General features: G+C 38.5%; 1 protein-coding gene across 17 annotated transcripts in view; it reads left to right on the top strand.

Moving 5' to 3' along the window:
* Positions 1-580: 580 nt before the first annotated feature.
* PHF14 (PHD finger protein 14) overlaps positions 581-24,071 on the top strand; it is a 185,487-nt gene continuing 161,996 nt past the window's right edge. For 15 of the 17 annotated variants that reach the window (XR_007922235.3, XR_007922234.3, XR_016222696.1 and 12 more), the window contains exons 1-4: positions 581-1,057; positions 1,414-1,524; positions 11,524-12,323; positions 18,779-18,923. Coding sequence is in view for 12 of the 17 variants with exons in the window: in XM_051852938.3 (XP_051708898.1) it covers position 1,057; positions 1,414-1,524; positions 11,524-12,323; positions 18,779-18,923 (1,057 nt within the window). In the remaining 5 variants the exon portion in view is untranslated. The remainder of the gene's footprint in view (positions 1,058-1,413; positions 1,525-11,523; positions 12,324-18,778; positions 18,924-24,071) is intronic. The other 2 variants (XM_089315684.1, XM_089315682.1) reach the window with 1 other exon arrangement.

The raw sequence follows: 24,071 nt of genomic DNA, 5'->3' as shown, positions 1-24,071 counted from the left end.
CAGTTAGGGTGAATAAGGTCATCACACCAGGATGACTAGTTTACAACAATTTATTATAATTTTATAAATATCCAGGAGTTTGGAGATGCCCGACACAAAGAAATCATAAATGTTTCAGGAGATGAAAATGCGAGTTGCCCTGATTTTATCATCACACACGGTAGATATGGATGAAATTATCATCCTTTACAACATACATATGTACACTTAATAAAATAATTTAGAATGAAAACAACAAAGATCGAGAACAAAAAAAGCTGTCTCCACGCATTTGGACCGCGGAGCGGGAAAAGGCGAGGAGAGGGCGGAGCCCCGGGCGCGGAGGCGCGGAGGCGCGCCGGGCCGGGCGGGGCCCTGGGCTCCATCTCCGCGCAGCCGGGCTCCGGGTGGCTCGGCCTCGGCTCGCGCTCGGCCTCGGCTCGGTTCTGCTCGGCTGCTCCGGGCGGCTCGGCCTCGGCTCGCGCTCGGCCTCGGCTCGGTTCTGCTCGGCTGCTCCGGGCGGCTCGGCCTCGGCTCGCGCTCGGCTTCGGCTCGGTTCTGCTCGGCTGCTCCGGGAGGCCGCGGGAGGCGCACGCGCTCTGGGCTCCGGCTGCTCGCCAGGCCGCGCTCGGCCTCGTGTTTTCACTTCCTTCTCTTCAGAGCTGTATCCGGGTCGCTGCGTTCCCTATTGTCTCAGGCAGCCGGCCTGGGACTGTCAGTTTGAGGGGTCTTGCGGGACTTCTGGTGCAGGCTAATAAAGATTTTTCTTCATTTTTTTTTTCCTTCCAGTTTTAACGGAGGGGGGGGAAGTCAGCGGTCCCAGGCCGCCGGGTTGGCCGCGCTGCCAGGGCCGGGGGGTGCCTCTGGCCTGGGGGCGCCGTAGGAAGGGGCGGGAGCAGCCGGGGCCGGGCGAGGTCGGAGGGGCTGGGGGCCCTGGGAGCGCCGCGGTCGGGCCGCCGGTTTTCCCCGGGCGTCTCCCTGACCCGCCTCGGCGGCCCCCGTCCCCGCCTCGGCGCTACCCGGGCTCCCGCAGCCTCTCCCTAGGTTTCCTCCACACGACCACCTCACGGATTCCTTAGTAAGTGTATCCGAGGCCTGCGCGGGGAGAGAGCCCCGCTTCAGCCCTGGTGGCAGCCGGGGCCGGGGGTCGCGCGTTGGGGCGGCAGGGTCCTGCGGAAGCTGCACCCTCTGTGGGCGCTCCCCGTCCACACTGCGCGGGAAAGGGCGCGCCGGCCCCGGGCTTTTTGCGTTGGCTTTCTGTTGACTCGGGGGACCCCTCCCCACCCCCACCCCGGGATGTGCAGGGAGAGGGGGGTGGGCTGCGATCTCGGCCGGCCCGCGCCCCCAACTCGGCGTCCCCAGCGCCCTCAGCATCTCGGGTCAGCGCTCGCTGCGGGTCGTGGTGAATGACGATGGCTGTTTCTCTCTTAACAGTGGATCGCAGCTCCAAGAGGAGGCAGGTGAAGCCTTTGGCAGCTTCTCTCCTAGAAGCTCTCGATTATGATAGTTCAGATGACAGTGATTTTAAAGTTGGAGATGCCTCAGGTAAATGTTTCATTCTCTTTCCCTTCCCCAGCTTCCTGGAGTTGGGCTTGCTTTTAGACATATATACACACATATATATGTATATATATTTAAAGAATCGGTTTTGTTCTAAATACCCGATTAAAGTGGAAGCACATAAATTTCATTTATTTTGTCCATTTGGTTTCCCCTAAGTTTCCGAAGATCCTATCACTAAGTCCTATCACTGCTTCTGTTTTTCATTAGTACTTACTCAGCGATAATCAGCAGGCAGGGAAGGACTTTTTGCTAAGATGCCACAGTAGTTTGTCTGTTCTACACCTTAAAATATGTTTATGCTTATTTTCATGGACAGAGGAAAAAATTAAGAGAGATCCCGAAGTGGAACGGTACCAAGAGAGTAATGTGGACCACGGATAGCCCCTAAGCCTGTTCTCTTCAGATCTCACCCTGTGAGAGGGGAGCTTTGCTTTTTGTCTGTTAACATTCTTACTAAGATAAAATTGGTCAAAAAGTTGTACTTTGAATTATCCTAGCTGCTGGACCTTGTGGTTGTCGGCCTTTCAGATTGAATCACTGAAGTATCTAAGCATGCACACTTGCTCATTTTACTTAGCGTTTTAAAAACAATTTCTTAAAAAAAACATTCACTTTGTACAAAGTTGAAATCAGATAAGTGTAGCTTTTTTTATCTGTTAAGTGTACTTAATGTTCATGTTTTAGAAAGTTTTAATTGATACAATTATGTTTAAATTTTTTTGAGAGAAATAAAAAACATGAACCGTAGAAGTCATAATTCTGCATCTTTTGATTGAAACAACTGAAAAAATAGAATTGCCCTTTTTATTTTATCCCTTCAGTGGTTTCAAGATATGCCTTAGAGAGCTTGCTATCCTCAATTAACATCTCTTTCTCCTCTGGCGTTCCTGCATGTGTACTGCTTTTTTTTTTTTTTTTTTTTTTTTTTTTTTTTTTTTTTTCTGCTAGAATTGGTAGGAAGGGATAAAATGGGTAATGTTGTATTACTGTTACTACTTTCGGTGGCATCAACAAGTAAAACTTGTATTGTGGTCCACTGAGAACTTTTTGTTTACATAGACTCATTTAATTTTTATAGTAACTAATTGAAGGAGATACTATTTTACAAGCCAACAGGGTACTTAGTTTAAAGAACTTGGGTAAGGGAATTGAGGCAGAAATGGATCCAATGGATTTGACTCCAGATTTAAGTCTTTTCACTGCTTCCTTCACAAGAGTGAATAGATAAACCGAAACTACTTGGGTATTGGGGTTACTGAGTTCACGTCCAGTAATCAAAAGTTGATACGTTTTTCTTGATTAACTGTTTTTTTTTTTTAAACTTTTGGTTCTCAGCTCTTTTTCCCCCATTAAGTTCAGAGATGTTTGGTACTTCCCAAAGAAGGGAAAGACAGGAAAGGGACAGAGGTGGAATTCACATCTGTCTTAGTTCTCTTGGTGAAGATCTTTGCAGATAATAATATTCTTGGCTAGAATGTAGTTTCGATTTGTCATAATTAAGGTTGTAAAGTGTGACAAAAACGGCGTGGGAAAAATTTTAAAGCTCATTTCTTCAAGCATTCCATAATGACTTCTCTGATGATAAATCCTGATGTGTTTTTCTTTTTTCTCTATTGAAATTAAGTCATTCATAGGTATCACGTATTTTTGCAAGGAATAAAACAAACTAATAACATAAACTACTTTCTCAAAGTAATTTATGGTATGAAGCAAAGTAGAGATTCCTGACCTTGTTAAATTCTAGTCAGAGTTGAAGGGAGCTGTCTACTATTTGTGGAAAGTAGTAAGATAAATTTTGTTAGATTTATATATCTCCCCTAAAAGCACTCAAAATACATTTTTTGTGCCCTCTTGTCCTATAATACCTAGTTAGCTACAATCATAGTTTACCTCCTTGGCCCTTGTGTGGCTTAAACTGTATTTTATTGAAAAAAGGAATTTAATATAAAATAATTTTGTTTAAGGTAATGAACAGTCAACAAAAATTGAACACTTTACACTCTTGGTTCAGGTGTCATGTTCCACCCCATAGCTGAGATGTTGGCTCACTTTATATTACCAGTGTTTACTGTTTGAATCCTTTCTTTTTTCTCCCTGAGATAGTTTAGTGAGACTCTTACAGGAAATAGGACATTAGACCAATCACTGGCTTTCAAACATGTTGAAATTATGGAGTCCCAACTGTTCTTAAAACTAGGAAGTTAAACTGGAGGTAGAGAAACAGCTAAACATTTGTCTGATCATATCTTCTCTCAAAACAACTTGAAGAAATGACCTCCTCAATAAACCATTGATTTTTTAGGACTTAATGTTAAAGGTTGGTGGGGCTGAGTTTTTGTTGAATGTATTCTGTGCACCAATTTATTTTCCTCACCTTGAAATCTGAAATTCTTACTAACACATTTTGTATTTCTGTTTGACTTTAAATATAGAAAACACTAAAAGGTCATCAACACTCTTGCAGATGAACAGTTTTACTCGTGTGTTTCACAGATGATCACATAAGAAAAAAATCAACATTGCTGAAGGATAGCCTACCATAAAATTGACAAGTGATTATCATTAATAATTATCAGTTTTGAGTTTTATGGAATGTATGTAACTGAAAATAGCTTATCTTTTATTTTATCTCTACTGAAAGCAGAGCTGTTGCTCACTTTTGGTTGAAGGGAGTCAATAAATAAAGTTTAAAGTGATTAAGTATATAAGTATATAAATAAATGGAGTATGCATGTGTTAGAATTATGGTGATAATTATGAGAAAAGCCATATGCAGAAATGCTGTTTGGAATCACAATTTTTTGGGGGTTAGAACTATCAAACAGGTAATTTCATGGTTCAACCTAGTTAAAATCAGAAGATAAACCAGCCAGAAAAATCAGATGAGACTTTAGTATATTTTATACTTCATCTGATTTTGGATTAGTAGATTAAGATATATTCATTGAGTGACTATAGTTTAGTGCTTTGTCACATACTCTGTTAAACTCATAAATAAATAATAATATTATTAGAATAAGTAAAATAGTAGATAATACAAAAGATGATTTAAGATATGGAGGCTTGGAAATGCCATTTTTATTTATTGATGAAGGTTGAGTAAAATAATAGAAGAAATAAGCCTGGAAAAGTAGAGTTAGATCAAACTGAGACCTTATACAAGTGTATTTAGTAGGTGAAGATTTCTCAGTCTTGGCACTGTTGGCATTTTGTTTTGGATGATCTTGTCTTGTATATTGTGGGATGTTTAGTGGCATGCTGTCCTTTAGTAAATGGCAGTAGTGTCTTGCCTACTTGCCCCAGCCCTCTTTGTGGCAACCATGTCTCCAGAGATTGTCAGATATCTTCTGGGGAAAGCAGTCCCCATTTGAGATTTACCCAGAAAGTGCAAGGGGATACAAGTAGAACCGGAGTCCAGTGGTAGAGGATCAGTTGTGTTGACTGAATGGCTTTTTTCATAAGCTATATAGAGTTAGTCAGTGATAGCCCCAAGATGATAGCTGAATAGCCAGTAAGCTAATGACTTGTCTATTTTATGTTGTGTATACTTATAATACTAATCCTTGTGTTAGATCAATAAACAGAATGATTAAAGTTGATGAATGTAATGAACTAAGGTTATTTAGGTTCCAGAGTCGACATAAAATTAATTTTACTGTTTAATATTTATCATGGGAAAAATTTAAGCATTGATTATAACAATATTGATAGTTGTTATTAGTTAAAACAATTTTATTTTGTTAATTAATATCATTAGGAGATTCTTGAAAGTTACTATTGTAATTCTGTAAGTGTGATGAAATTACTTAACTGTTAGTTGAAATAGCTGTTTCTGGGAGGGATTCTGATATATTATGTGCTTGAGAAAGGTTACCTTTTTTTATTTTTAAAGTTTTATTTATTTGAAAGGCAGAGTTACAGAGAGGCAGAGGCAGAGAGAGAGTGAGAGAGAGAGAGAGGTTCAATCTGCTGGTTCACCCACCAGATGGCTGCAATGGCCAGAGTTACGCTGGTCCGAAGCTAGAAACCAGGAGCCTCCTCTGGGTCTCCCACGTGGGTGGAGGGGCCCAAGGACTTGGGCCATCCTCTACTGCTATCCCAGGCCGTAGCAGAGAGCTGGATCGGAGGAAATGGAGCAGCTGAGACTGGAACTGGCGCCCGTATGGGATGCCGGCGCACCAGGCCAGGGCTTTAACCTGCTGCGCCACAGCTCCGGCACCCATAAAGGTCTTTTTTTTAATGTTAAAAATTTATTGTAGACTTGGAACTAATTCTGACCTTCTGCCTAAAATAGCTTGCATATCTCCTTCATTTGTCTCCAGTATATTATTTCTTTTTTATATAGGGTATAGGAATGATAGATTTGAAATGTGGCAGAACCATTCTTTGAATTTGTAGTAATAGGTATTTCTTGGCAGCATAGAAAATACAGAGAGCCAAGGGTCTTGTTTTTCTTATTGTTGTTACCCAGCTGTGTTTGTAGCTAAATACTGTTTATCTCCATCCCTTGAGTATATTTGTGCCAAAAAGAAATGAAAACTGATCAGATGAAGTTATTTTTCAGAGATAAAAGAAATATAAAGTTTGATATGTTCTTGATCCCTCCAGTTGGATAGGACTCATATGTTATATTTGGAATGTGAAAGATTGAACAAGCTACTAGGATTTTAATTTATTGAAAAATTTCACATTTGTTTAATAATACAATAATAAGTATAAAACATTTAAGCCTTTAAAATTGCTTTTTTTTTTTTTTTTCCTTTGGACAGGCAGAGTGGACAGTGAGAGAGAGAGAGGAAGAGAGAAAGGTTTTCCTTTGCCATTGGTTCACCCTCCAATGGCTGCCGCGGCCGGCACGCTGCGGCCGGCGCACCGCGCTGATCCGAAGCCAGGAGCCAGGTACTTCTCCTGGTCTCCCATGGGGTGCAGGGCCCAAGGACTTGGGCCATCCTCCACTGCACTCCCTGGCCACAGCAGAGAGCTGGCCTGGAAGAGGGGCATCCGGGAAAGAATCCGGTGCCCCGACCGGGACTAGAACCCGGTGTGCTGGCGCCGCAAGGCAGAGGATTAGCTTAGTGAGCTGCGGCGCCAGCCTTAAAATTGCTTTTTATTCAGACATTATTCTAAGACAAGAACAGAATCAAAGAGAATCATTTTACCTTGACTTTCTTAAAAAATTTATTTAAGGTATACAAACTTCATGCATTTCATATATACAAACTTAGGAACACAGTAATTACTCCCTCCCACCACACTCCTCATTCTTCCCTTTTTTTTTTTTTTTTTTACGATTTTTTAAATTTATTTGAAAGTCAGAGTTACAGGGAGAGGGAGAGACAGAGAGATCTTCCATCTGCTGATTCACTCCCCAGATGGCCACAACAGCTAGGACTGGGCCAGGCTGAAGCCAGGAGCCAGGAGTTTGTTCTGGGTTTCCCATGTGGGTGCAGGACCCCAAGCACATGGGCCATCCTCTGCTGCTTTCCCAGGCTATAGCAGAGAGCCAGATTGGAAATGGAGCAGCTGGGACTTGAAATGGCACCTATATGGGATGCCGGTACTGCAGGCTGCAGGTTTACTTGCTATTCCACAGCACCAGCACCCCCTCCATTCTTATTTTTTATAAAGATCAATTTTCCATTAACTTCATACTCATGAGATTAACCCTACACAAAGTAAAGTGTTCAACAGTGTATAAAAAAATTCTTCCTCGGCCGGCGCCGCGGCTCACTAGGCTAATCCTCCGCCTTGTGGTGCCAGCACACCAGGTTCTAGTCCCGGTCGGGGTGCCGGATTCTGTCCTGGTTGCCCCTCTTCCAGGCCAGCTCTCTGCTGTGGCCAGGGAGTGTACTGGAGGATGGCCCAAGTCCTTGGGCCCTGCACCCCATGGGAGACCAGGATAAGTACCTAGCTCCTACCATCGGATCAGCACGGTGCGTCGGCCACAGCGTGCTGGCCGCGGCGGCCATTGGAGGGTGAACCAACGGCAAAGGAAGACCTTTCTCTCTGTCTCGCTCTCTCACTGTCCACTCTGCCTGTCAAAAAAAAAAAAAAAAAAATTCTTCCTCAACGGTAGAGACAATGGCTGTTCAAAATCATTGCATCTTCAAGTGTCAATTTCACTCTTAAAGAATATCTTTTAGGTACTCTATTAGTTATCACAGGTTAGAAAGAATATGTTGAATTTGTCTTCTTGGGACTGGCTTATTTCACTAAATATAATGGTTTCTAGTTGCATCCATTTTGTTTTAAATAGCAGGATTTCTTTTTTTTTTTTTTACTGCTGTGTAGTATTCCACAGTATGTATACATACCATAATTTATTTTTCCAGTCTTCAGTTGATGGACATTTGTGTTGATTCCATGTTTTAGCTATTGTGAATTCAGCGGCAATAAACTTGGGGGTACAGATCTCTTCTTCATATGCTGATTTCGTTTCATCTGTTACCTGGACTTTTAAGAATAATTAATTAATTGTCATTGGTAACAACAACCAAAACAAAATCACAAAAATCTGTGACAGTTTGCAGAATTTTCCAAGTAATAGCAAAGTTGGATTGGTGTTAAGTTTGTTCAAGTATCTATTCTTTGGCACCAGTTAATCTTACTTTTGAATCAGTAGATTTCTGTTGGTAAAAAGGCTTCTAGAAGATTGATCCTAAGGAAAAATACCCTTTATTATTTCCATCTTCCAGCTTTTGTCATTATGGCATTGCTTGTATGGTGTTTCAGTCTTCCTTAGTCCATGTACACAGGGATCCTCTGCTTCAAAGTGTTTAGTCAGCTCTGTTTATTGCTTCTCAGATCCTTGTTTTAAAGTGTGTGCGGATTATTATTATGTTTACCAGAGTGATTTTTTTGATAGGTTGTATTTTAATGTTTTTTGAGTATCTTAAAAATCATAAACTTTAAAATGAGTTGTAGAGTTCTTTGACTGAAGTTACCTTTTTTGAGTGATACTAGTTTCACACCTTTTTTAACATCCAAGAAACTAAAAAAATCTAAAAGTGTTTCCTCAGTTGGACACAAACTTATAGTAAAACTTGACTAATACCGGTAGGAGTTTGTAGTATTTATTTATCACGCTCTGTAAATATTCATACTTTTCACTGTAGGAACAATGTGTTTGGTTATAGGTTCAGTGCCATTTATCTTACTGGCGATGTTAATGTAATGTTTGCTGCATATGCCATGCTACCCTTCCAAAATTGGGAAAAAAAATCTGAATTTTGAAACACATTTGCCTCCAAATACTTTGAATGAGTCATTCTTGACCAGCATGATACTGCTCATGTGTCTTATGTGCTTGTTTAGATGAGAGTATTTTTTCAGAACAGAATAAGTAATTGTGAATATCTACATGATAATCTTGAGATTAATAATGATTTCACATGGTCAATCAACATCTGTTAAATGTTAATTAATTATTATTTGTTAATAGCTGTAATTTACAGGATACTTTTATTACCAGTTGTTTATATAGGACTTCTGAGGTATCTTAGATACTAATCACTGATCACACCTTCCTTCACTTTTATGCCTAATTAATTATGTATGTTAAATCTACTTGAATTAAAGGAAATTGAAATGGTATGGAAACACTGACTTTTCCCACCATTTTAACATTACTGTTTCTTGGTTATTGATGCTAAAAATCAGTATCTGTTGGTGTTTGTTGCTCAAGATTTGACTGTGACTGTTTTTTCCCCCATCTCTTCTTGCTTGCCCTTCTTTTTTCCCATGCCTATTCATCCTTCCCTTTTAGAGTTTTATTTATTTGATTGGGTGCATAGAGGATTAGAAAGTTAGTGAATAGTGTTTTTTTGAGAAGGAGTGAACTGTCTGAAGCAGCAATGGAAGGAACTTGGTGGGAAACTTACAGACCTGCAAAAACTGTTTAATATCCATAGCCCGTGTTTTCAGGATGGATTCCAGAATGGATTCAGTTTCCAACAGGATGGATTAATTTACTCAACAAGTTCTCCAATTTAAGGGCCTATGGTTTATTTCCTAGAATTAAAAAAAAAAAATTCCTAGAATTTTTTTATTTTTTGACAGGCAGAGTTAGAGAGAGAGAGACAGAGAGTTATAGACAGAGAGAAAGGTCTTCCTTCCATTGGTTCACTCCCCTAATGGCCTCTACAGCCGGCGCTGCGCCAATCTGAAGCCAGGAGCCAGATGCTTCCTCCTGGTCTCCCATGCGGGTGCAGGGACCCAAGCACTTGGGACATCCTTCACTGCCCTCCCAGGCCACAGCAGAGAGCTAGGCTGGAAGAGGAACAACCCGGACAAGTACCCGGTGCCCAAATTGGGACTAGTACCCAGGGTGCTGACGCTGCAGGCAATTTCTAGAATTTTTAAAAATTTATTTGAGAGACAAATAGAAGAAGGGGAGAGCTCTCAATCCCTGGTTCACTGCCCAGTGTCCACAATGGCTAGGTACTCTATGGAATAAGAGCATCCTAACTGCTAGGACAAAGGCCTGCTCCTAGAATTTTTGAAAGCTTAGGTGAGTCTTCTTCTATTGATATTAACTATATCCTAGTGAGTAGGAAAATTGATAACTTGATTTATAGCCTGCATTCTAAGGTGTTGCTTTTGCCTCTCTTCATCTATGCATTTGATACTTATCAAATCTATTAGGAATGTGGTACAAGTTGGCTGTTATAAATATATATGGTCATTTTGCTTGATAAAAAGTAAAATGAAGGAAGCAAAGTTTTTGGGGAGCCAAATTTTATATTTATTTAAAGAGAGAGAGAGAGAGGGATATTTTCCATCTGTCAGTTCACTCCTCAAATCACCGCAGTGGTCTGAGACTGGGCCAGGCTGAAACCAGGAATATGAAACTCCATTGGTCTCCCATGTGGGTGGCAGGGGCCGATGTACTTGGACCATCTTCCGTGGCTTTCCCAAGTACATTAGCAAGGACCTGGATCGAAAGTGGAGCAGCTGTGACTTGAACTGGTGCTTACATAGTATGCTGTTGTTACAGGTGCAGCTTAACCTTTTGGGCCACAATTCTGGCCCCCTCTCCCTCCCTCCCTCCCTCCCTCCCTTCCTTCCTTCCTTCCTTCCTTCCTTCCTTCCTTCCTTTCTTTTTTTATATTTGTTTGAAAGACAGAGTTAGGGGAAAAGAACTACACACACACATATACATACACACACATACATACACTTTTGCTTTGGAAGTGACAATTTGTTTCCTTTTTTTTAAAAAAAGATTTTATTTATTCATTTGAGAGGTAGAGTTACAGAGAGTGAGAGGGAGAGACAGAGAGAAAGGTCTTCTATCCGCTGGTTCACTTCCCAAATGGCTGTAATGGCCTGAACGGTATTGATCCGAATCTAGGAGCCAGGAGTCTCTTCCGGGTCTCCCATGCTGGTGCAGGGGCCCAAGCATGTGGGCCATCTTCTACTGCTTTCCTAGGCCATAGCAGAGAGCTGGATTGGAAGAGGAGCAGCCAGGACTTGAATCAGTGCCCATATGGGATGCCAGCATTGTAGATGGAGGATTAACTTAACTGTGCCACAGCACTGGCCCATGACAATTTCAATACTTGTAATTCCATATAGTTTCTAAAGGAAGAAGAATTTTGTTTGTATTATATTATCTTTCAGTTAAAATCAAGTGCCCAATTTTTTTTAAAAGCACATTTACTTTTAGAAAAAAATAGCATTAGTGATTCCAAATATAGGTGAGCCATATAATACAAAATACTGCTATTCTTTTTAGAGCATATTTTAATTTAGGGTTGCATATATTCACCTTCATTAATGCTATATTAAAACCATTTTATCAGCTTCCTTATTTATTATTTAATCAGGTTGGGAATGTCTACCATTCTTTGACTTAAATTTGTTCATATTGTTTTGCAAGTTATTCACAAATTTTGGTGGTTTCATTTGTGTCAACGTCATGTGTGTGTGTGTGTATGTATATACATATGTGTGGTTTTTTTTTTCTCATATTTTCAACAGATTCTGAGGGGAGTGGTAATGGAAGTGAAGATCCTTCAAAGGACAGTGGAGAAGGTTCCTGTAGTGATTCTGAAGAAAATATTTTAGAGGAAGAACTGAATGAAGATACTAAAGTAAAGGAAGAACAACTTAAAAATTGTGCAGTTGAAGAAATACTGTCATCAGAAAAACAGTTAATCAAAATGGAAAAGAAAGAGGATGAAGAAACTGGAGAAAAACCTAGAAAGAAAAAGGAAAAAGAGAAAGAAAAAGAAAAGGAGAAAGAAAAGGAGAAAGAGAAAGAAAAGGAAAGAGAAAAGGAGAAAGAAAAACCAACAGTATCTGATAGTGTGGCTGCTTCTGCTGCTGCCGCCACCCCAGCCACAAGTCCTCCTGCTGTCAACACCTCCCCTTCTGCCCCCACTCCAACAACCACTACAGAGGAACAAGTCAATGAGCCAAAAAAGTGGAACCTTCGTCGAAACCGGCCTCTGTTGGATTTTGTGTCCATGGAAGAGCTGAATGACATGGATGACTATGACAGTGAAGATGATAATGACTGGCGACCTACTGTGGTGAAGAGAAAAGGGAGATCTGCATCTCAGAAAGAGGGAAGTGATGGAGACATTGAGGATGATGAAGATGAGGGAAGTGGGAGTGATGAGGATGAGAATGACGAAGGCAATGATGAAGATCATAGCAGCCCTGCTAGTGAAGGGGGTTGCAAGAAGAAGAAGAGTAAAGTTCTTAGCAGAAACAGTGCTGATGATGAGGAACTGACCAATGATAGCCTGACACTATCTCAAAGCAAGAGTAATGAGGTAGATCAACCCAATTTTTATGATATCTGTCTGTCTGGGGAAAAGGGAATTCTCTAACTCACTCTACTTGTTCTATTAAGTGCCTTCCTTGAAATTCTGTTTTATAAACAGCTGTGAGAGTGAATGAGCACCTTAAATGTAACCTTTATTCATTTGCTCTACAGACGTACTGAGTGTCACCGTTCTCAAGGAGCCTACAATCTCTGTCTTCAAGGAGCACTATTTAGAAAAATTTTATATCCATAGTCTTGGGAAATGGAAGAGTTTTCCAATCCCCTTTTATTACCTCACAACATTGTTCATAAAACTGCTGAATGGTGCTAAGTGGATTATAAAACAACTTAGTTATGTCCATATCCACATAAAAATGCACAGCTTTAGAATACTTTAGAGCAGGGCAACAAAAAACTTAATTATTTTCTCTAAGTTGTGGAGATTCATTTCAGGGTTAATTCCTTTACCAATTATAGCACCTATTATCTGCATAATCACCAGATTTTTTGCTTTATGTGTATGGGAGTAAATATGAATTTTGCATACGTATGTTTAGTGAATAAGGTCTCTCTACAAAGAAATGAAAAAAAGCAAGCACTTCCATCATAAAACAAATATTTCTCTCGTAAAACTACAGTAATGACTGAGTTCTTCCACTTGGAATTCTACTACTGAAAGTTAGGTTTATCCATTGGGCCCAGAGATGCAACATTCAAGATTCTTCAGTCAAACACATTTGTGTCTCTTTGTCTGTGTGTTTATGTATATGTTTCTCTGGAAAAGAAAGATTGAGTTGTTGTCTTACATGTAGATGTATCTGTTACATCACATGTGTAGCTATAATAATTAATTCTGTCATTTCTGTTAATGTGTTTGTAGTCACCAAATTACTTTTTTACCAGACCCTTTTATTTCATGTTATTGGAATAGGTTAAGTGGGTAGAAAATTTTTCTTCTTATATTTTGTTTGTTCTTTCACATTTTTCTGCTTACAAATTTTTCATAGCCGTGATTTTCTAGTTCATTAAATTTTGTGTAATATTTGGCAGTTTTCTTACTAAAATCATAGGTAGGGACTGAGAGGGATAATTTGCCAGTGAGGATGAAAAGTAGTTTATTTGGCTTATAATCTTCTAGGTTGCCCACTTATATATGGAGAGTGTTGCCTGCCCCTAATGCCATCCTAATTGTTTATGTAAGGAAAAATTATCATTTGGGATGAAATACAGTATTTTTAATGATACAACATAGGCTGTTCATATTATGCTATCTGAAGGAAACAGGTATGAAAAAATCCAGTTGCTCACTTTTAATTTAGGCAGCATTCAGCTTATATTATGGTGGTTAATACTCATTCTGTATGTCTACTAAGTAAGTTTACATTTGACAACATCACGTCCTTCAATTTTGTTAGGCCCATATTCACAAAGTAGTCTGGCTTATGATAGAGACAGTGTTTATCAGATTTATGCTAAGATGCGAGGGCCACCAGCATATGTTTAGAAATTTCACATGAAAAATGTATGTATTACGTGCTTGTTAATAACCTGTAGTTCATAATATATTGCTTAAGAGATAGTAACTTAACCTTTCTGATGCAGACTTTAATAAATAAAAGGACCTTATGTGGTTAGGTTAATAGTCCCAAAACATTCCAAGAATAAGATTCCAGAGTACTTTTTATGAAAGTGTCCATGTAGAAGAGCTTGTAGAAAGTTAATTTTCCTTTAGAATAACACATTCCTTTTAAAAGCTTGATAACTGAGTTTTCTCCCATGACTAATATTCATATCTTCTATATTTTTTGATGATGCTAGCTCTATTTAAATTACAAAAGTCAAATGAGATACTAAATATTAATTAAACTGATGAATTGAGATTATCACTTATATTTCTAAATTTCTAATTCATGTGATTGTGTAGAAGGTAACAAATGTTAATTTTTGTTGCTTGTGGCTAATGTTTTTGTCTTTTTCTTTCTGGTTATTTTAGGTAGTGGAAATTACTAAGCATTTATGAGATAGTTAATAAGTATATATTTGATTATATTTGAAATTTTATTTTTTTCTGCTCTTACTTAAGTTCTCGGATACCACTTTGAGATTCCCTGGAAATGTGGCTTTAAGAATACATTATAGAATTATATTTGGTTTATAAGCAGGCAGACATTTTTCTTGGTTACTGGCAAGTGCATTTGTAAGGAAATGATATTGATCATCATTTGTAGGTAAATTATGCCCTGAAGCTCAAAGTTTTAAGGTTTCTCAGATGTTTTTGGAGCAGGGCCCTTTTCATAACTATTGTTTTTAACTTTTTGGTTTCAGAACCCCTTATTCTTTAAAATTATTGAGGACCCCTATTGTAATATGAAATAAGATTATGTATGTAGATGTATTATTTTAAAAATAAAACATTTAAAAATAACTTAAAATTTTCAAAAGATGACACTGTCTCACTTCATGTAGCTTCTAGAAAAACTTCATCATAATCTCACAGGTATAAGAAAATGAAAAAAGGCTAATAGCATCCTAGTATCATTATGAGCATAGTTTTTGTCTTATGTTCCCTAGTACAGGGGAACTCAATGCACCTTGAGAACTATGGCTTTAGAATTGAACATTTGATAACCTGCATTTTCTGCAGATGGACACCTGTCTTTGTCAGTGGCTGCTGGCATTTTCTGAGTTTAGTGCAATCTGAGTAATCCCATAGGAATGTGGTTATGGGTCCTTTTACATCTTTTATCCTGAATTTAGATTCACCAAGAATTTTTTTTTTCTTTTGAGGGAGGTTTTTTTGGGGGAGAGCTAGTTCAGAAAATAGGTTCCATTTTCCAGCCTTTGAAACTTGAGGTTTTGAATGAGAATTAACATATGACAGAAAATCATGTCAATAGAAATGGCAATTTGTTTTGTTATGTTTTGGAAAAAGAAGAAAAGATCTCCTCTCATAGAGAATATTTAGCATTGGAGATAATTTGGATTATTGTTTTTGAAATGTAATTTTCTATTCTTTGCTTAGTAGAAATTTTTGTAAAAGATTGATTGTTATGTTAAATGGATTAGATGGCTTGCCATTTTAAGAAATGGCAATTGCATGATTTTTGCTATTAAAATGTAAAACTTCCCAAAATGTGTATGTTCCTGTTCAAGGTAAAAGGCTTCAAAATAAAACAAATTGCTCTAAATCCTATAAAACAATCAGTTTTTATAAAAATTATATAAATATTACTGATACTCTTGAGAATGTAACTTTCTTTCAAAGCTTAGAGAAAGAATTATTGGTCAAAGCTTATGATATGCTTATTTTTTTTCTCATCTTCAGACCAATAGAATTCTTTTAATTGTGGTTTTGCATGAAGTGGGTTGGAATTTCCTTCTATCAACCACACATATAATTTAGATAAAACTTAGCTTGTTGCATATATCATTGATAATCATCTGTGTAGAATACACATATAAATAAATAGTAAACATATTTTAGAGCCTGTGGAGAATATTGAATAATGTTAACATTTTGGAGGTAAATTTTAAATCTCAGGGGAAAAAAATAAAAATCCACTGATTTATTACTATAGCATCCCATTTATTATAATTACATAAGTCTCCATTGAATTATTCTATGATATTTCCTAGGTACTCCACCAAAGATGAGGTTCAAAATTTAATAAATCTAAACCAGGCTAATTTTTTTTTTTTTGACAGGCAGAGTGGACAGTGAGAGAGAGAGACAGAGAGAAAGGTCTTCCTTTTACCGTTGGTTCACCCCCCAATGGCCGCTGCAGCCGGCGCACTGCGCTGATCCGAAGCCAGGAGCCAGGTGCTTCTCCTGGTCTCCCATGGAGTGCAGGACCCAAGCACTTGGGCCATCCTCCATTGCACTCCCTGGCCACAGCAGAGAGCTGGCCTGGAAGAGGGGCAACCGGGACAGAATCTGGCGCCCCGACCAGGACTAGAACCCGGTGTGCCGGCGCCGCAAGGCGGAGGATTAGCCTAGTGAGCTGCAGCGCCGGCCCAGGCTAATTTTTAAGTTGATAATTTTATGGGCCTACAACAAATTTTAGAAATATCTACATAGCCTTTGGCAGAAAAAACTTTTCCCCACCTCTGACATTTATTGGTTTTGTGAACAAAGTAGAAAAACAGGAAAATGGAGAGTTAGAGCTGCCTATAGAAATTTACTTGTTTCCTGAATGGCTAAATTTTTTTTTTCAGAGGTGATGAGTTGTTGCAGTTCCACCAGAGAAAGTTGGTAGAGTCCATAAACATGAGAAACCTCTTATGTATCAAACTGTGATTGTTTGCTAGGTTGTTTCTTAATCTACTTTTTAACCTAGATGTGATATTCTAGGGAAAACTATTCTTTTGATTTATCCTTTGGATGAATATTTAAAGTAGAGTGCTAATTGAGGCTTACAACTTTTCTGTTGGAGTTCAGAAGAGGATCCTCCAGTATAATAAACTGTCAGTTGTGTTTCTCTTTTTGAACCATCCACAGAGAGAGCAGGGAAAGGGAAAGGAGTGAATGTTTGAATGCCCAGTATGTGCAAAAAATATTCTTGCCATATATTCTGTTAATTCTCACAAGAGCCTCATTAGGCAGATATTTTTATGAGGAAGTTGCCAGATTGAAGTCAAACAACTAGCAAATGAACTGAGAATGAAACACAATAGTATTTGATTTTAAGTCAAATATGGTTACCTTTGAAGCTGTAAAAACTGGGCAGATTTTGTTTGCCTACTATATCAAAGTACTTTGAAACAGAAAAGTTTTCTTTTTTAGGGTGTTTTCACTTTTATTTGCTAGCCATTTGTTCACTCCAAACTATTTTGTTTGGTTTTTCTAAGAAAGAGAAACAAAATTATAAAACTTCCAAGTACTGGAATTCTCAACAGAAATGATACAACCTTTTCGCTGATTTTCACATTCTCTTCTGATTTATTTTACAGATCAGCTGCAATTTTAGTTGTTATACACAAAATACATTGAAAGAATAATTTTGACAGTTGAGTGTTATTCAAATGTCATTTACAAATCATTATTGAAATGATGGCTCTAAATGTTACCTTTGAATATTGGTGAAGTTTATATATAAAAATATAAGAAAGAATAATATGGGCCGGCGCCGCGGCTCACTAGGCTAATCCTCCGCCTAGCGGCGCCGGCACACCGGGTTCTAGTCCCGGTTGGGGCGCCGGATTCTGTCCTGGTTGCCCCTCTTCCAGGCCAGCTCTCTGCTGTGGCCAGGGAGTGCAGTGGAGGATGGCCCAGGTGCTTGGGCTCTGCACCCCATGGGAGACCAGGAAAAGCACCTGGCTCCTGGCTCCTGCCATCTCATCAGCGTGGTGCGCCGGTCGCAGCATGCCGGCCGCGGCGGCCATTGGAGGGTGAACCAACAGCAAAGGAAGACCTTTCTCTCTGTCTCTCTCTCTCACTGTCCACTCTGCCTGTCAAAAAAAAAAAAAAAAAAAAAAAAAAGAATAATATGAAGCCAAATATATTCAGTGAATATATGGTATGGAACTAATTTATTAGTTTTATTTCTGAGTGTAGTTAAGTTGGTAAATGAAAATATATAAACCAAAGTACCTTCTTTTACTATATGTAATGTTAAGGCTGCTCTATTAAATATGAGAAGATTAATTTTCCTGGCAAATTTTTAAAGCTTAAATACACAATACAGGAAGTTTTAATTAAACTGACTTTTTCTGTTTTTGGAATTTTATCTTTTAATATTTGTCTATTAATACATCTTTCTCTTTATAGCTTTTAGGTTTCCAGTATATGCTGTTATTTCTTGATATAAACTCAATAGAGCACTCTCACTCTTCTAGCATGTGGTCATCCTGAATTCTTTTTTAGGTTAGTTTCTGTACCTGTGTACACAGCTATACCTGTGCAGGCTTTCATGGATCTATCTTCCAGTAGTTGATAACCCCGGAACTTGTGAATTCACCAGCATTTAACAAAGTGCAGTTTAACTCTGCCTTTACATGCATACTTGCTTTTCTGTTATCTTTAGTTGATTTCTTGTCTTGTATGTGTGTGTCTCGTCTTTCCTAGGTAGGATTATAAAGTTCCCCAAGTGTAGGAATCATGTCTTAAACTTTTTAAACCCATATATAATTACTTGTGGATTAATTTTTCCTTTCTCCTAGTTGAAAGGGCAAAGCTGACTTGCCAAGCAGATGAAGAATTGTTTGTATGCCTGCTTTCATTTCTTAAAGGTGAAAGAATATGGAATTTGCAGAGAAGTAAATTGAGTACTTCGAAGGGCTTTTGACAAAAAGTTGTACTTCTCAAATGTGGCAAATGTTGAGGCTACCAAAAGAACAGAGAATGTGACATAAATTTGCTATGTAAACATATTTTAAAGCAATTTAAAGCAGGAGCTTTATTTACTAAAACTATCTTTTAATTTAAGTGTGGTTTTCTGATATACTTTAATATTTTAATATTAGGACTCGCTGATTCTTGAGAAGAGTCAAAACTGGAGTTCACAAAAAATGGACCATATTCTGATTTGCTGTGTTTGTCTTGGAGACAATAGTGAGGATGCTGATGAAATAATTCAGTGTGACAATTGTGGCATTACAGTCCATGAAGGTAACTTCACTTTGTTTTGTCTTGGAATAAAAATGATTGATTGATACTATGTTCAAACAAGTAAAATCAATTCTTTTACATTGTACTATTCTGAGGATTTTCTACAATAATTCATGATCTTTCAATTGAAGGAATATCTTTGATGTGTGATGATATACTTTTATCTTATCCTAAAATGCATTCTAGTTAGAATTACTATTACATAGTCATCACAGTATTGTTTACAGGTCGTCCTTACAATACTTTTCTTCATGGAATTATTTTTAAAAAACATTTATTTATTTGAGAGGCAGAGTTACAGAGAAGCAGAGGCAGAGAGAGAGAGGTCTTTCATCCTCTGGTTTACTGCCCAGATGGTCACAACAGCCAGGGCTGGGCCAGGCAAAAGCCTGGAACTTTTTCCGGGTTTCCTATGTGGGTTTCAGGGACCCAAGCACATGGGCCATCTACATTACTTTCCTAGGTGCATTCACAGGGAGCTGGATTGGAAGTGGAGCAGCTGGGACGCAAACCAGTGTCCATATGAGATGCTGGTGTCACAGGCTTAACCCACTAGGCTACAATGCTGGCCTCTTCTTGGAATTATTTGTTTCTAGTTTTTCAATGAAAATTAGAAGTAGAAAAAAGTCTAGTATGATAGTGGAATAGAAAGTATTATTTAAAAGCTTGAACATTTTAAGTCTATTGAAAGGAGAACTTATAGAGATTGTCTTTTAAAAACCTGAAATAGGGGCCACTCTAATATATTGAAAGTATTCTTTTCTCCATTAATTTATGAGATTTGTTATATAGTTTTTATTTCTTTAAACTTAATTTTATTTGGCATAATTTCTGACTTACTGTAGTTAAAGAATAATACAAAGACTTTCCCATGTATCTTCACTCAGATTTCCCAAGTGGTAACATTTTGCTATATTTGTTTTATTTGCTCTGTCATATAACAATTTTCTCTCATATCTATGGGAATAAACTGAGGACAGACATAATGTTTCTTTCTAATTTTAAATACTTCAATGAGTATATATTTTTTTCAGTGAATATTAATAATAAAGGTGTTCTCTTAAACAACTGAATATTTAATCATAATCAGGAAGTCAGCATTGGTGGAATATTACATTACTAACCTACAGATTGTGTTCAGATTTTGTCAGTTATTCCATTAATGTCATTTCTAGCAAAATAAAATCAAGGATCCTGCGTTGCATTCAGTTGTCATGCGTGTTTGATTTTTAATCCAGAATATTTCCTGATTGTTTGTGTTTCATGCCATTGACATTTTGAAGAATATAAGCCAATTTTTCTTATTCTCCCTTTCTCCTTGTTTTCTCATGACTGGATTCAGGTTTATGCTTTTGGCAAGAGTGCCATAGAGCTTATTTTGTGTCTTCAGTGGTGCATTATATTAGGAAACATATAGTATTTATTTCTGAAATTTTAGTGATATTATTTTGATAACTTGGTTGAGAGGATAGCTCCCTTACTTTTCTGTGGTGAAGTTATTAGTTTTTTTATTCAGGCAATTTCTTCCTGTCAGGGCCACAGCTACCATAAACTAGAATTTCTGTGGCCTTGCTCTTATCAGCCTTTCCAGTATTACACCACTCCTTTCAAAATAGTTCTGGCAGTTTGCTGGATGTGGGAGACCTGTGGGCCCTGTTTTTCCTTAGGAAATCCTTTCACCTTTGCATGTAGCTGCCCACTTGCTGCTGAGGCTCACTGTGGGAATGTCTCCTGTTACTGTTATTCATTGCTTTGGTTTTTTTGTTTGTTTTTTTTTTTTTAGTAATATTTGTAGAGTGCATTCTATGAGCTTGCCAGTCTGTAAATTTCAGGCCTATGAAACAAATTTTTTATGGAGCTTAATGTCTAAGAAACAAGTAGTAAACACTTAAACCAATATGTGCCTATCAGGTGGTAGTCTGGATTGGAGAGAAAATTAAAGCAAGACAAGGGATATAGGGAATACTATAGTTGGGTTGAAGGTGGTTAGTACTTGTATTTATAAAAGATGATAAGGAAAGTCCTTCTGATAAGGGGATGTTTGAACAGTGACTAAAGGAATTAAAGGAGCAAGTATGTGACTATTTAGAGAAAGAACACTGTAGGCAAAGGGAGTAGGGAATAGTGATCTTTAAAAATCATGACAAGAGAACATACTTGAGGTGTTTATGTAATGGCACAGAGGTTAGTATGACTAGAACTGAGTGAATGAGTTGTTAGTGGTGGGAGTAAACTGGGTGAGGCCTTGCAGGTCATGGTCCTGATTTTAGATTTCACTGTGATAAATATAGGAAGACCCACCTGAATTCTGAGCAGAGGGTTAATAGGGTTGCTTTTTATTTTAGAAGGACCACTCTGATTGCTGAGTTGCTAGTAGACTAAAGTGGGTCTGTGGTGGCAATGTGGGAGACAGTCCAAGAGACCATTGCAGTGCCCCAAGAGACAAGTAGGCTTTGAGGTAGATATTAAAGTTTGGTTTTAAGCTTTGTAGAATTTAGGTAAGAGGTTTGGACTAGAGGTGTAAATTTTGGACTCATCAGCAAATGCTATGTAAGGCATAAAGTCTGAATGTCATATTTCTGGAGACAGTGTATGTTACAGAGCTGTCCTAAGACTTCAGAGGATATGAATATGACCAGTGAGAGAAGAGAACAATGAATGATGACCCAGAGGAAAATAATTCAAAAAGAGAAAATTGAATAACTGCCAAATAATGCTTTTAGAGAGAAATGAGTATGTATGTCATGCAGGAAATTATCCTAATTCAATGTAGGCTCCAAGTATACCACTGGCCACAGCTTTAGCTCTACAGTTAACCTGCTGAACAGGCATGGGTTTTATTTGTGTTTCTTAGCAGTGGTGCCAAAATAGGTATCTCTGATAGGTGACCAAATTAAGACCACGTATTAAATTCTTTATATATCATATATACTTAATTTTCATGTTTGGGGTCCCTTTTATATATTTAGTGAGTAGATGCCTCAAGAAGATTAGATTTCTCTTGTTCCTTGTGTTACTTTTATCATGTTTAATGCACATATGTTTTATTTACTTTTTTCTTTTTATGTTTAATTTTATCTATACACAGCACACCAAAGTTTCATCTCATTTTGTATTTGCATGTTGGAATTGAAAATCTTTAAGTGGATCACAAAAAAGCATGTGATTGAGAATTTGTTGCTGAAGTTAAAAACATGAAGGTCGTTAGCAGTTTTTCTGAGAGTTGAAGTGAGAATTAAAGTAAAGGGGAAGAGGTGACTAAATGCAATTCCCATATTGAATTTTTATATAAAAATGAGCAGGGAGGTGGGAACTTAGCTAAAGAGTATATGAAATTTTTCCTCCTTATTTTAGATACTATATTTCTTGTCTATTGCTCTGTAGCAGATTATTCTCAAAGCAACAACTTAAAACAGTATTTATTACTTCATATCATTTCTGAGGGATAAGAGTCTGGGAGTGGTTAGCTAGATGTTTCTGGCCTATGATAACTCATGAAGTTACAAGTCAATGCCATCTATTCTGGGCAGCACTCATTTCAAGGCTTGACTGGGGATGGAGGATTTGCTTCCACACTCACTTACATAGTTGTTGATAGGCCTTCGTTTTTTGGTGCCTTCTAGGCAGATACCTCATTTCTTCAGCAAGTGGACCTCTCCATTTAAGCTGCCTAAATGTCCTCAAGACAGGGTAGCTGACTTCTGAGTTAGTAATTAAAGAGAAAGAAAGAGATGGAAGTGATTGTCTGAGAGCTACTATCTTTTGTGACCTAATTTTGGAAGTATGTATTATCATATCTTCTGTTTCCTGTTCATATAAACCCATTCCTTCACCTAACTAATCCTAGTTAGGTGAAGGAATGGACATTCTAGAAATGTCAGTAAGAAACACTTAGCCACTAAAAGTCACCTTGGATGTTCCAGCCACGTATGCAGAGATTGTGGGGCTTGTTCGTTTTGATGGATGTGATCCAAGTGGAAAGGGAGTGTTGATAACTGATGATGTCAGAAAGAAAGATGGATGAACACTAAGGCAAGAGAATCCAGTACCAAGTGGAGATAATGAATAGATGAAACTAGCCCTAATAACTGCTCTGAGAAAAGAGGGTATGTGGGTACAAATGTAGGTAGGTTGTTGGAGCACGTGGAATTTATGTTTTTAATTTTTCTTGTTTACTAAGTAAAATAGGAAGCAAGCAATTAGCAAGAGTGGGCATAAGAAAGAGTTGGAGATTTTGGGAAGAGCTGGTGAAAATAGTCACTTTGGGGGGCCGGCGCCGTGGATCACTTGGTTAATCCTCTGCCTGCGGCGCTGGCATCCCATATGGACACCGGGTTCTAGTCCCGGTTGCTCCTCTTCCAGTCCAGCTCTCTGCTGTGGCCTGGGAAGGCAGTGGAGGATGGCCCAAGTGCTTGGGCTCCTGCACCCGCATGGGAGACCAAGAGGAAGCACCTGGCTCCTGGCTTCGGATCGGCGTATCGCCGGCTGTGGTGGCCATTTGGAGAGTGAACCAACACAAGAAAGACCTTTCTCTCTGTCTCTCTCTCTCTCTCAGTGTCTGTAACTCTACCTATCAAATAAATTAAGAAGAAAAAAGAAAATAGTTACTTGGGAGTAGAAATAGACTTAGGCAAATATATACATAAAATAAATATAGGAAAATGACAGGTGAGTGTGATGCTCTGGCAACCTTCTCCCCACAGAGACACTGGTTTAAATATTTTTCATACACCAAGTTACCTTCACAAGGGCTATGGAAGCCGTGACACAGTGAAAAACACCAACAGCTGTCCTGTGTGTACCATGACTTAAGGCACCGACTAGAACTATAATAGCAGAAGTGTCTACAGTTTCAGAGAAGATAAACATTTTAGAATTGTTGGAAGGACAATCACAAACAAAACCAGATTACTGTAACATAAAATTCGAGATGAAAAGGAAAACCAACTGATGCCACAGATACACAGAAGTGATTATGGTGTGCAATTCTGTGCCAACAATTTTGATAACCCAGGAGAAATAGACAAATTCCTGGACACATACACCTAACCAAGTTTGAATCATGAAAAAATAGAATGCTGCTGGCGCCGCGGCTCACTAGGCTAATCCTCCACCTTGCGGTGCCGGCACACCAGGTTCTAGTCCTGG

This window comes from Oryctolagus cuniculus, chromosome 16 (assembly GCF_051225735.1).
Source record: "Oryctolagus cuniculus isolate XC-2025 breed Fujian yellow rabbit chromosome 16, ASM5122573v1, whole genome shotgun sequence".
In the NCBI taxonomy this organism is placed as follows: domain Eukaryota; kingdom Metazoa; phylum Chordata; class Mammalia; order Lagomorpha; family Leporidae; genus Oryctolagus; species Oryctolagus cuniculus.
The sequence above is the reverse complement of the archived record's forward strand: the minus strand, read 5'-3'. Positions and strand labels throughout refer to the sequence as shown.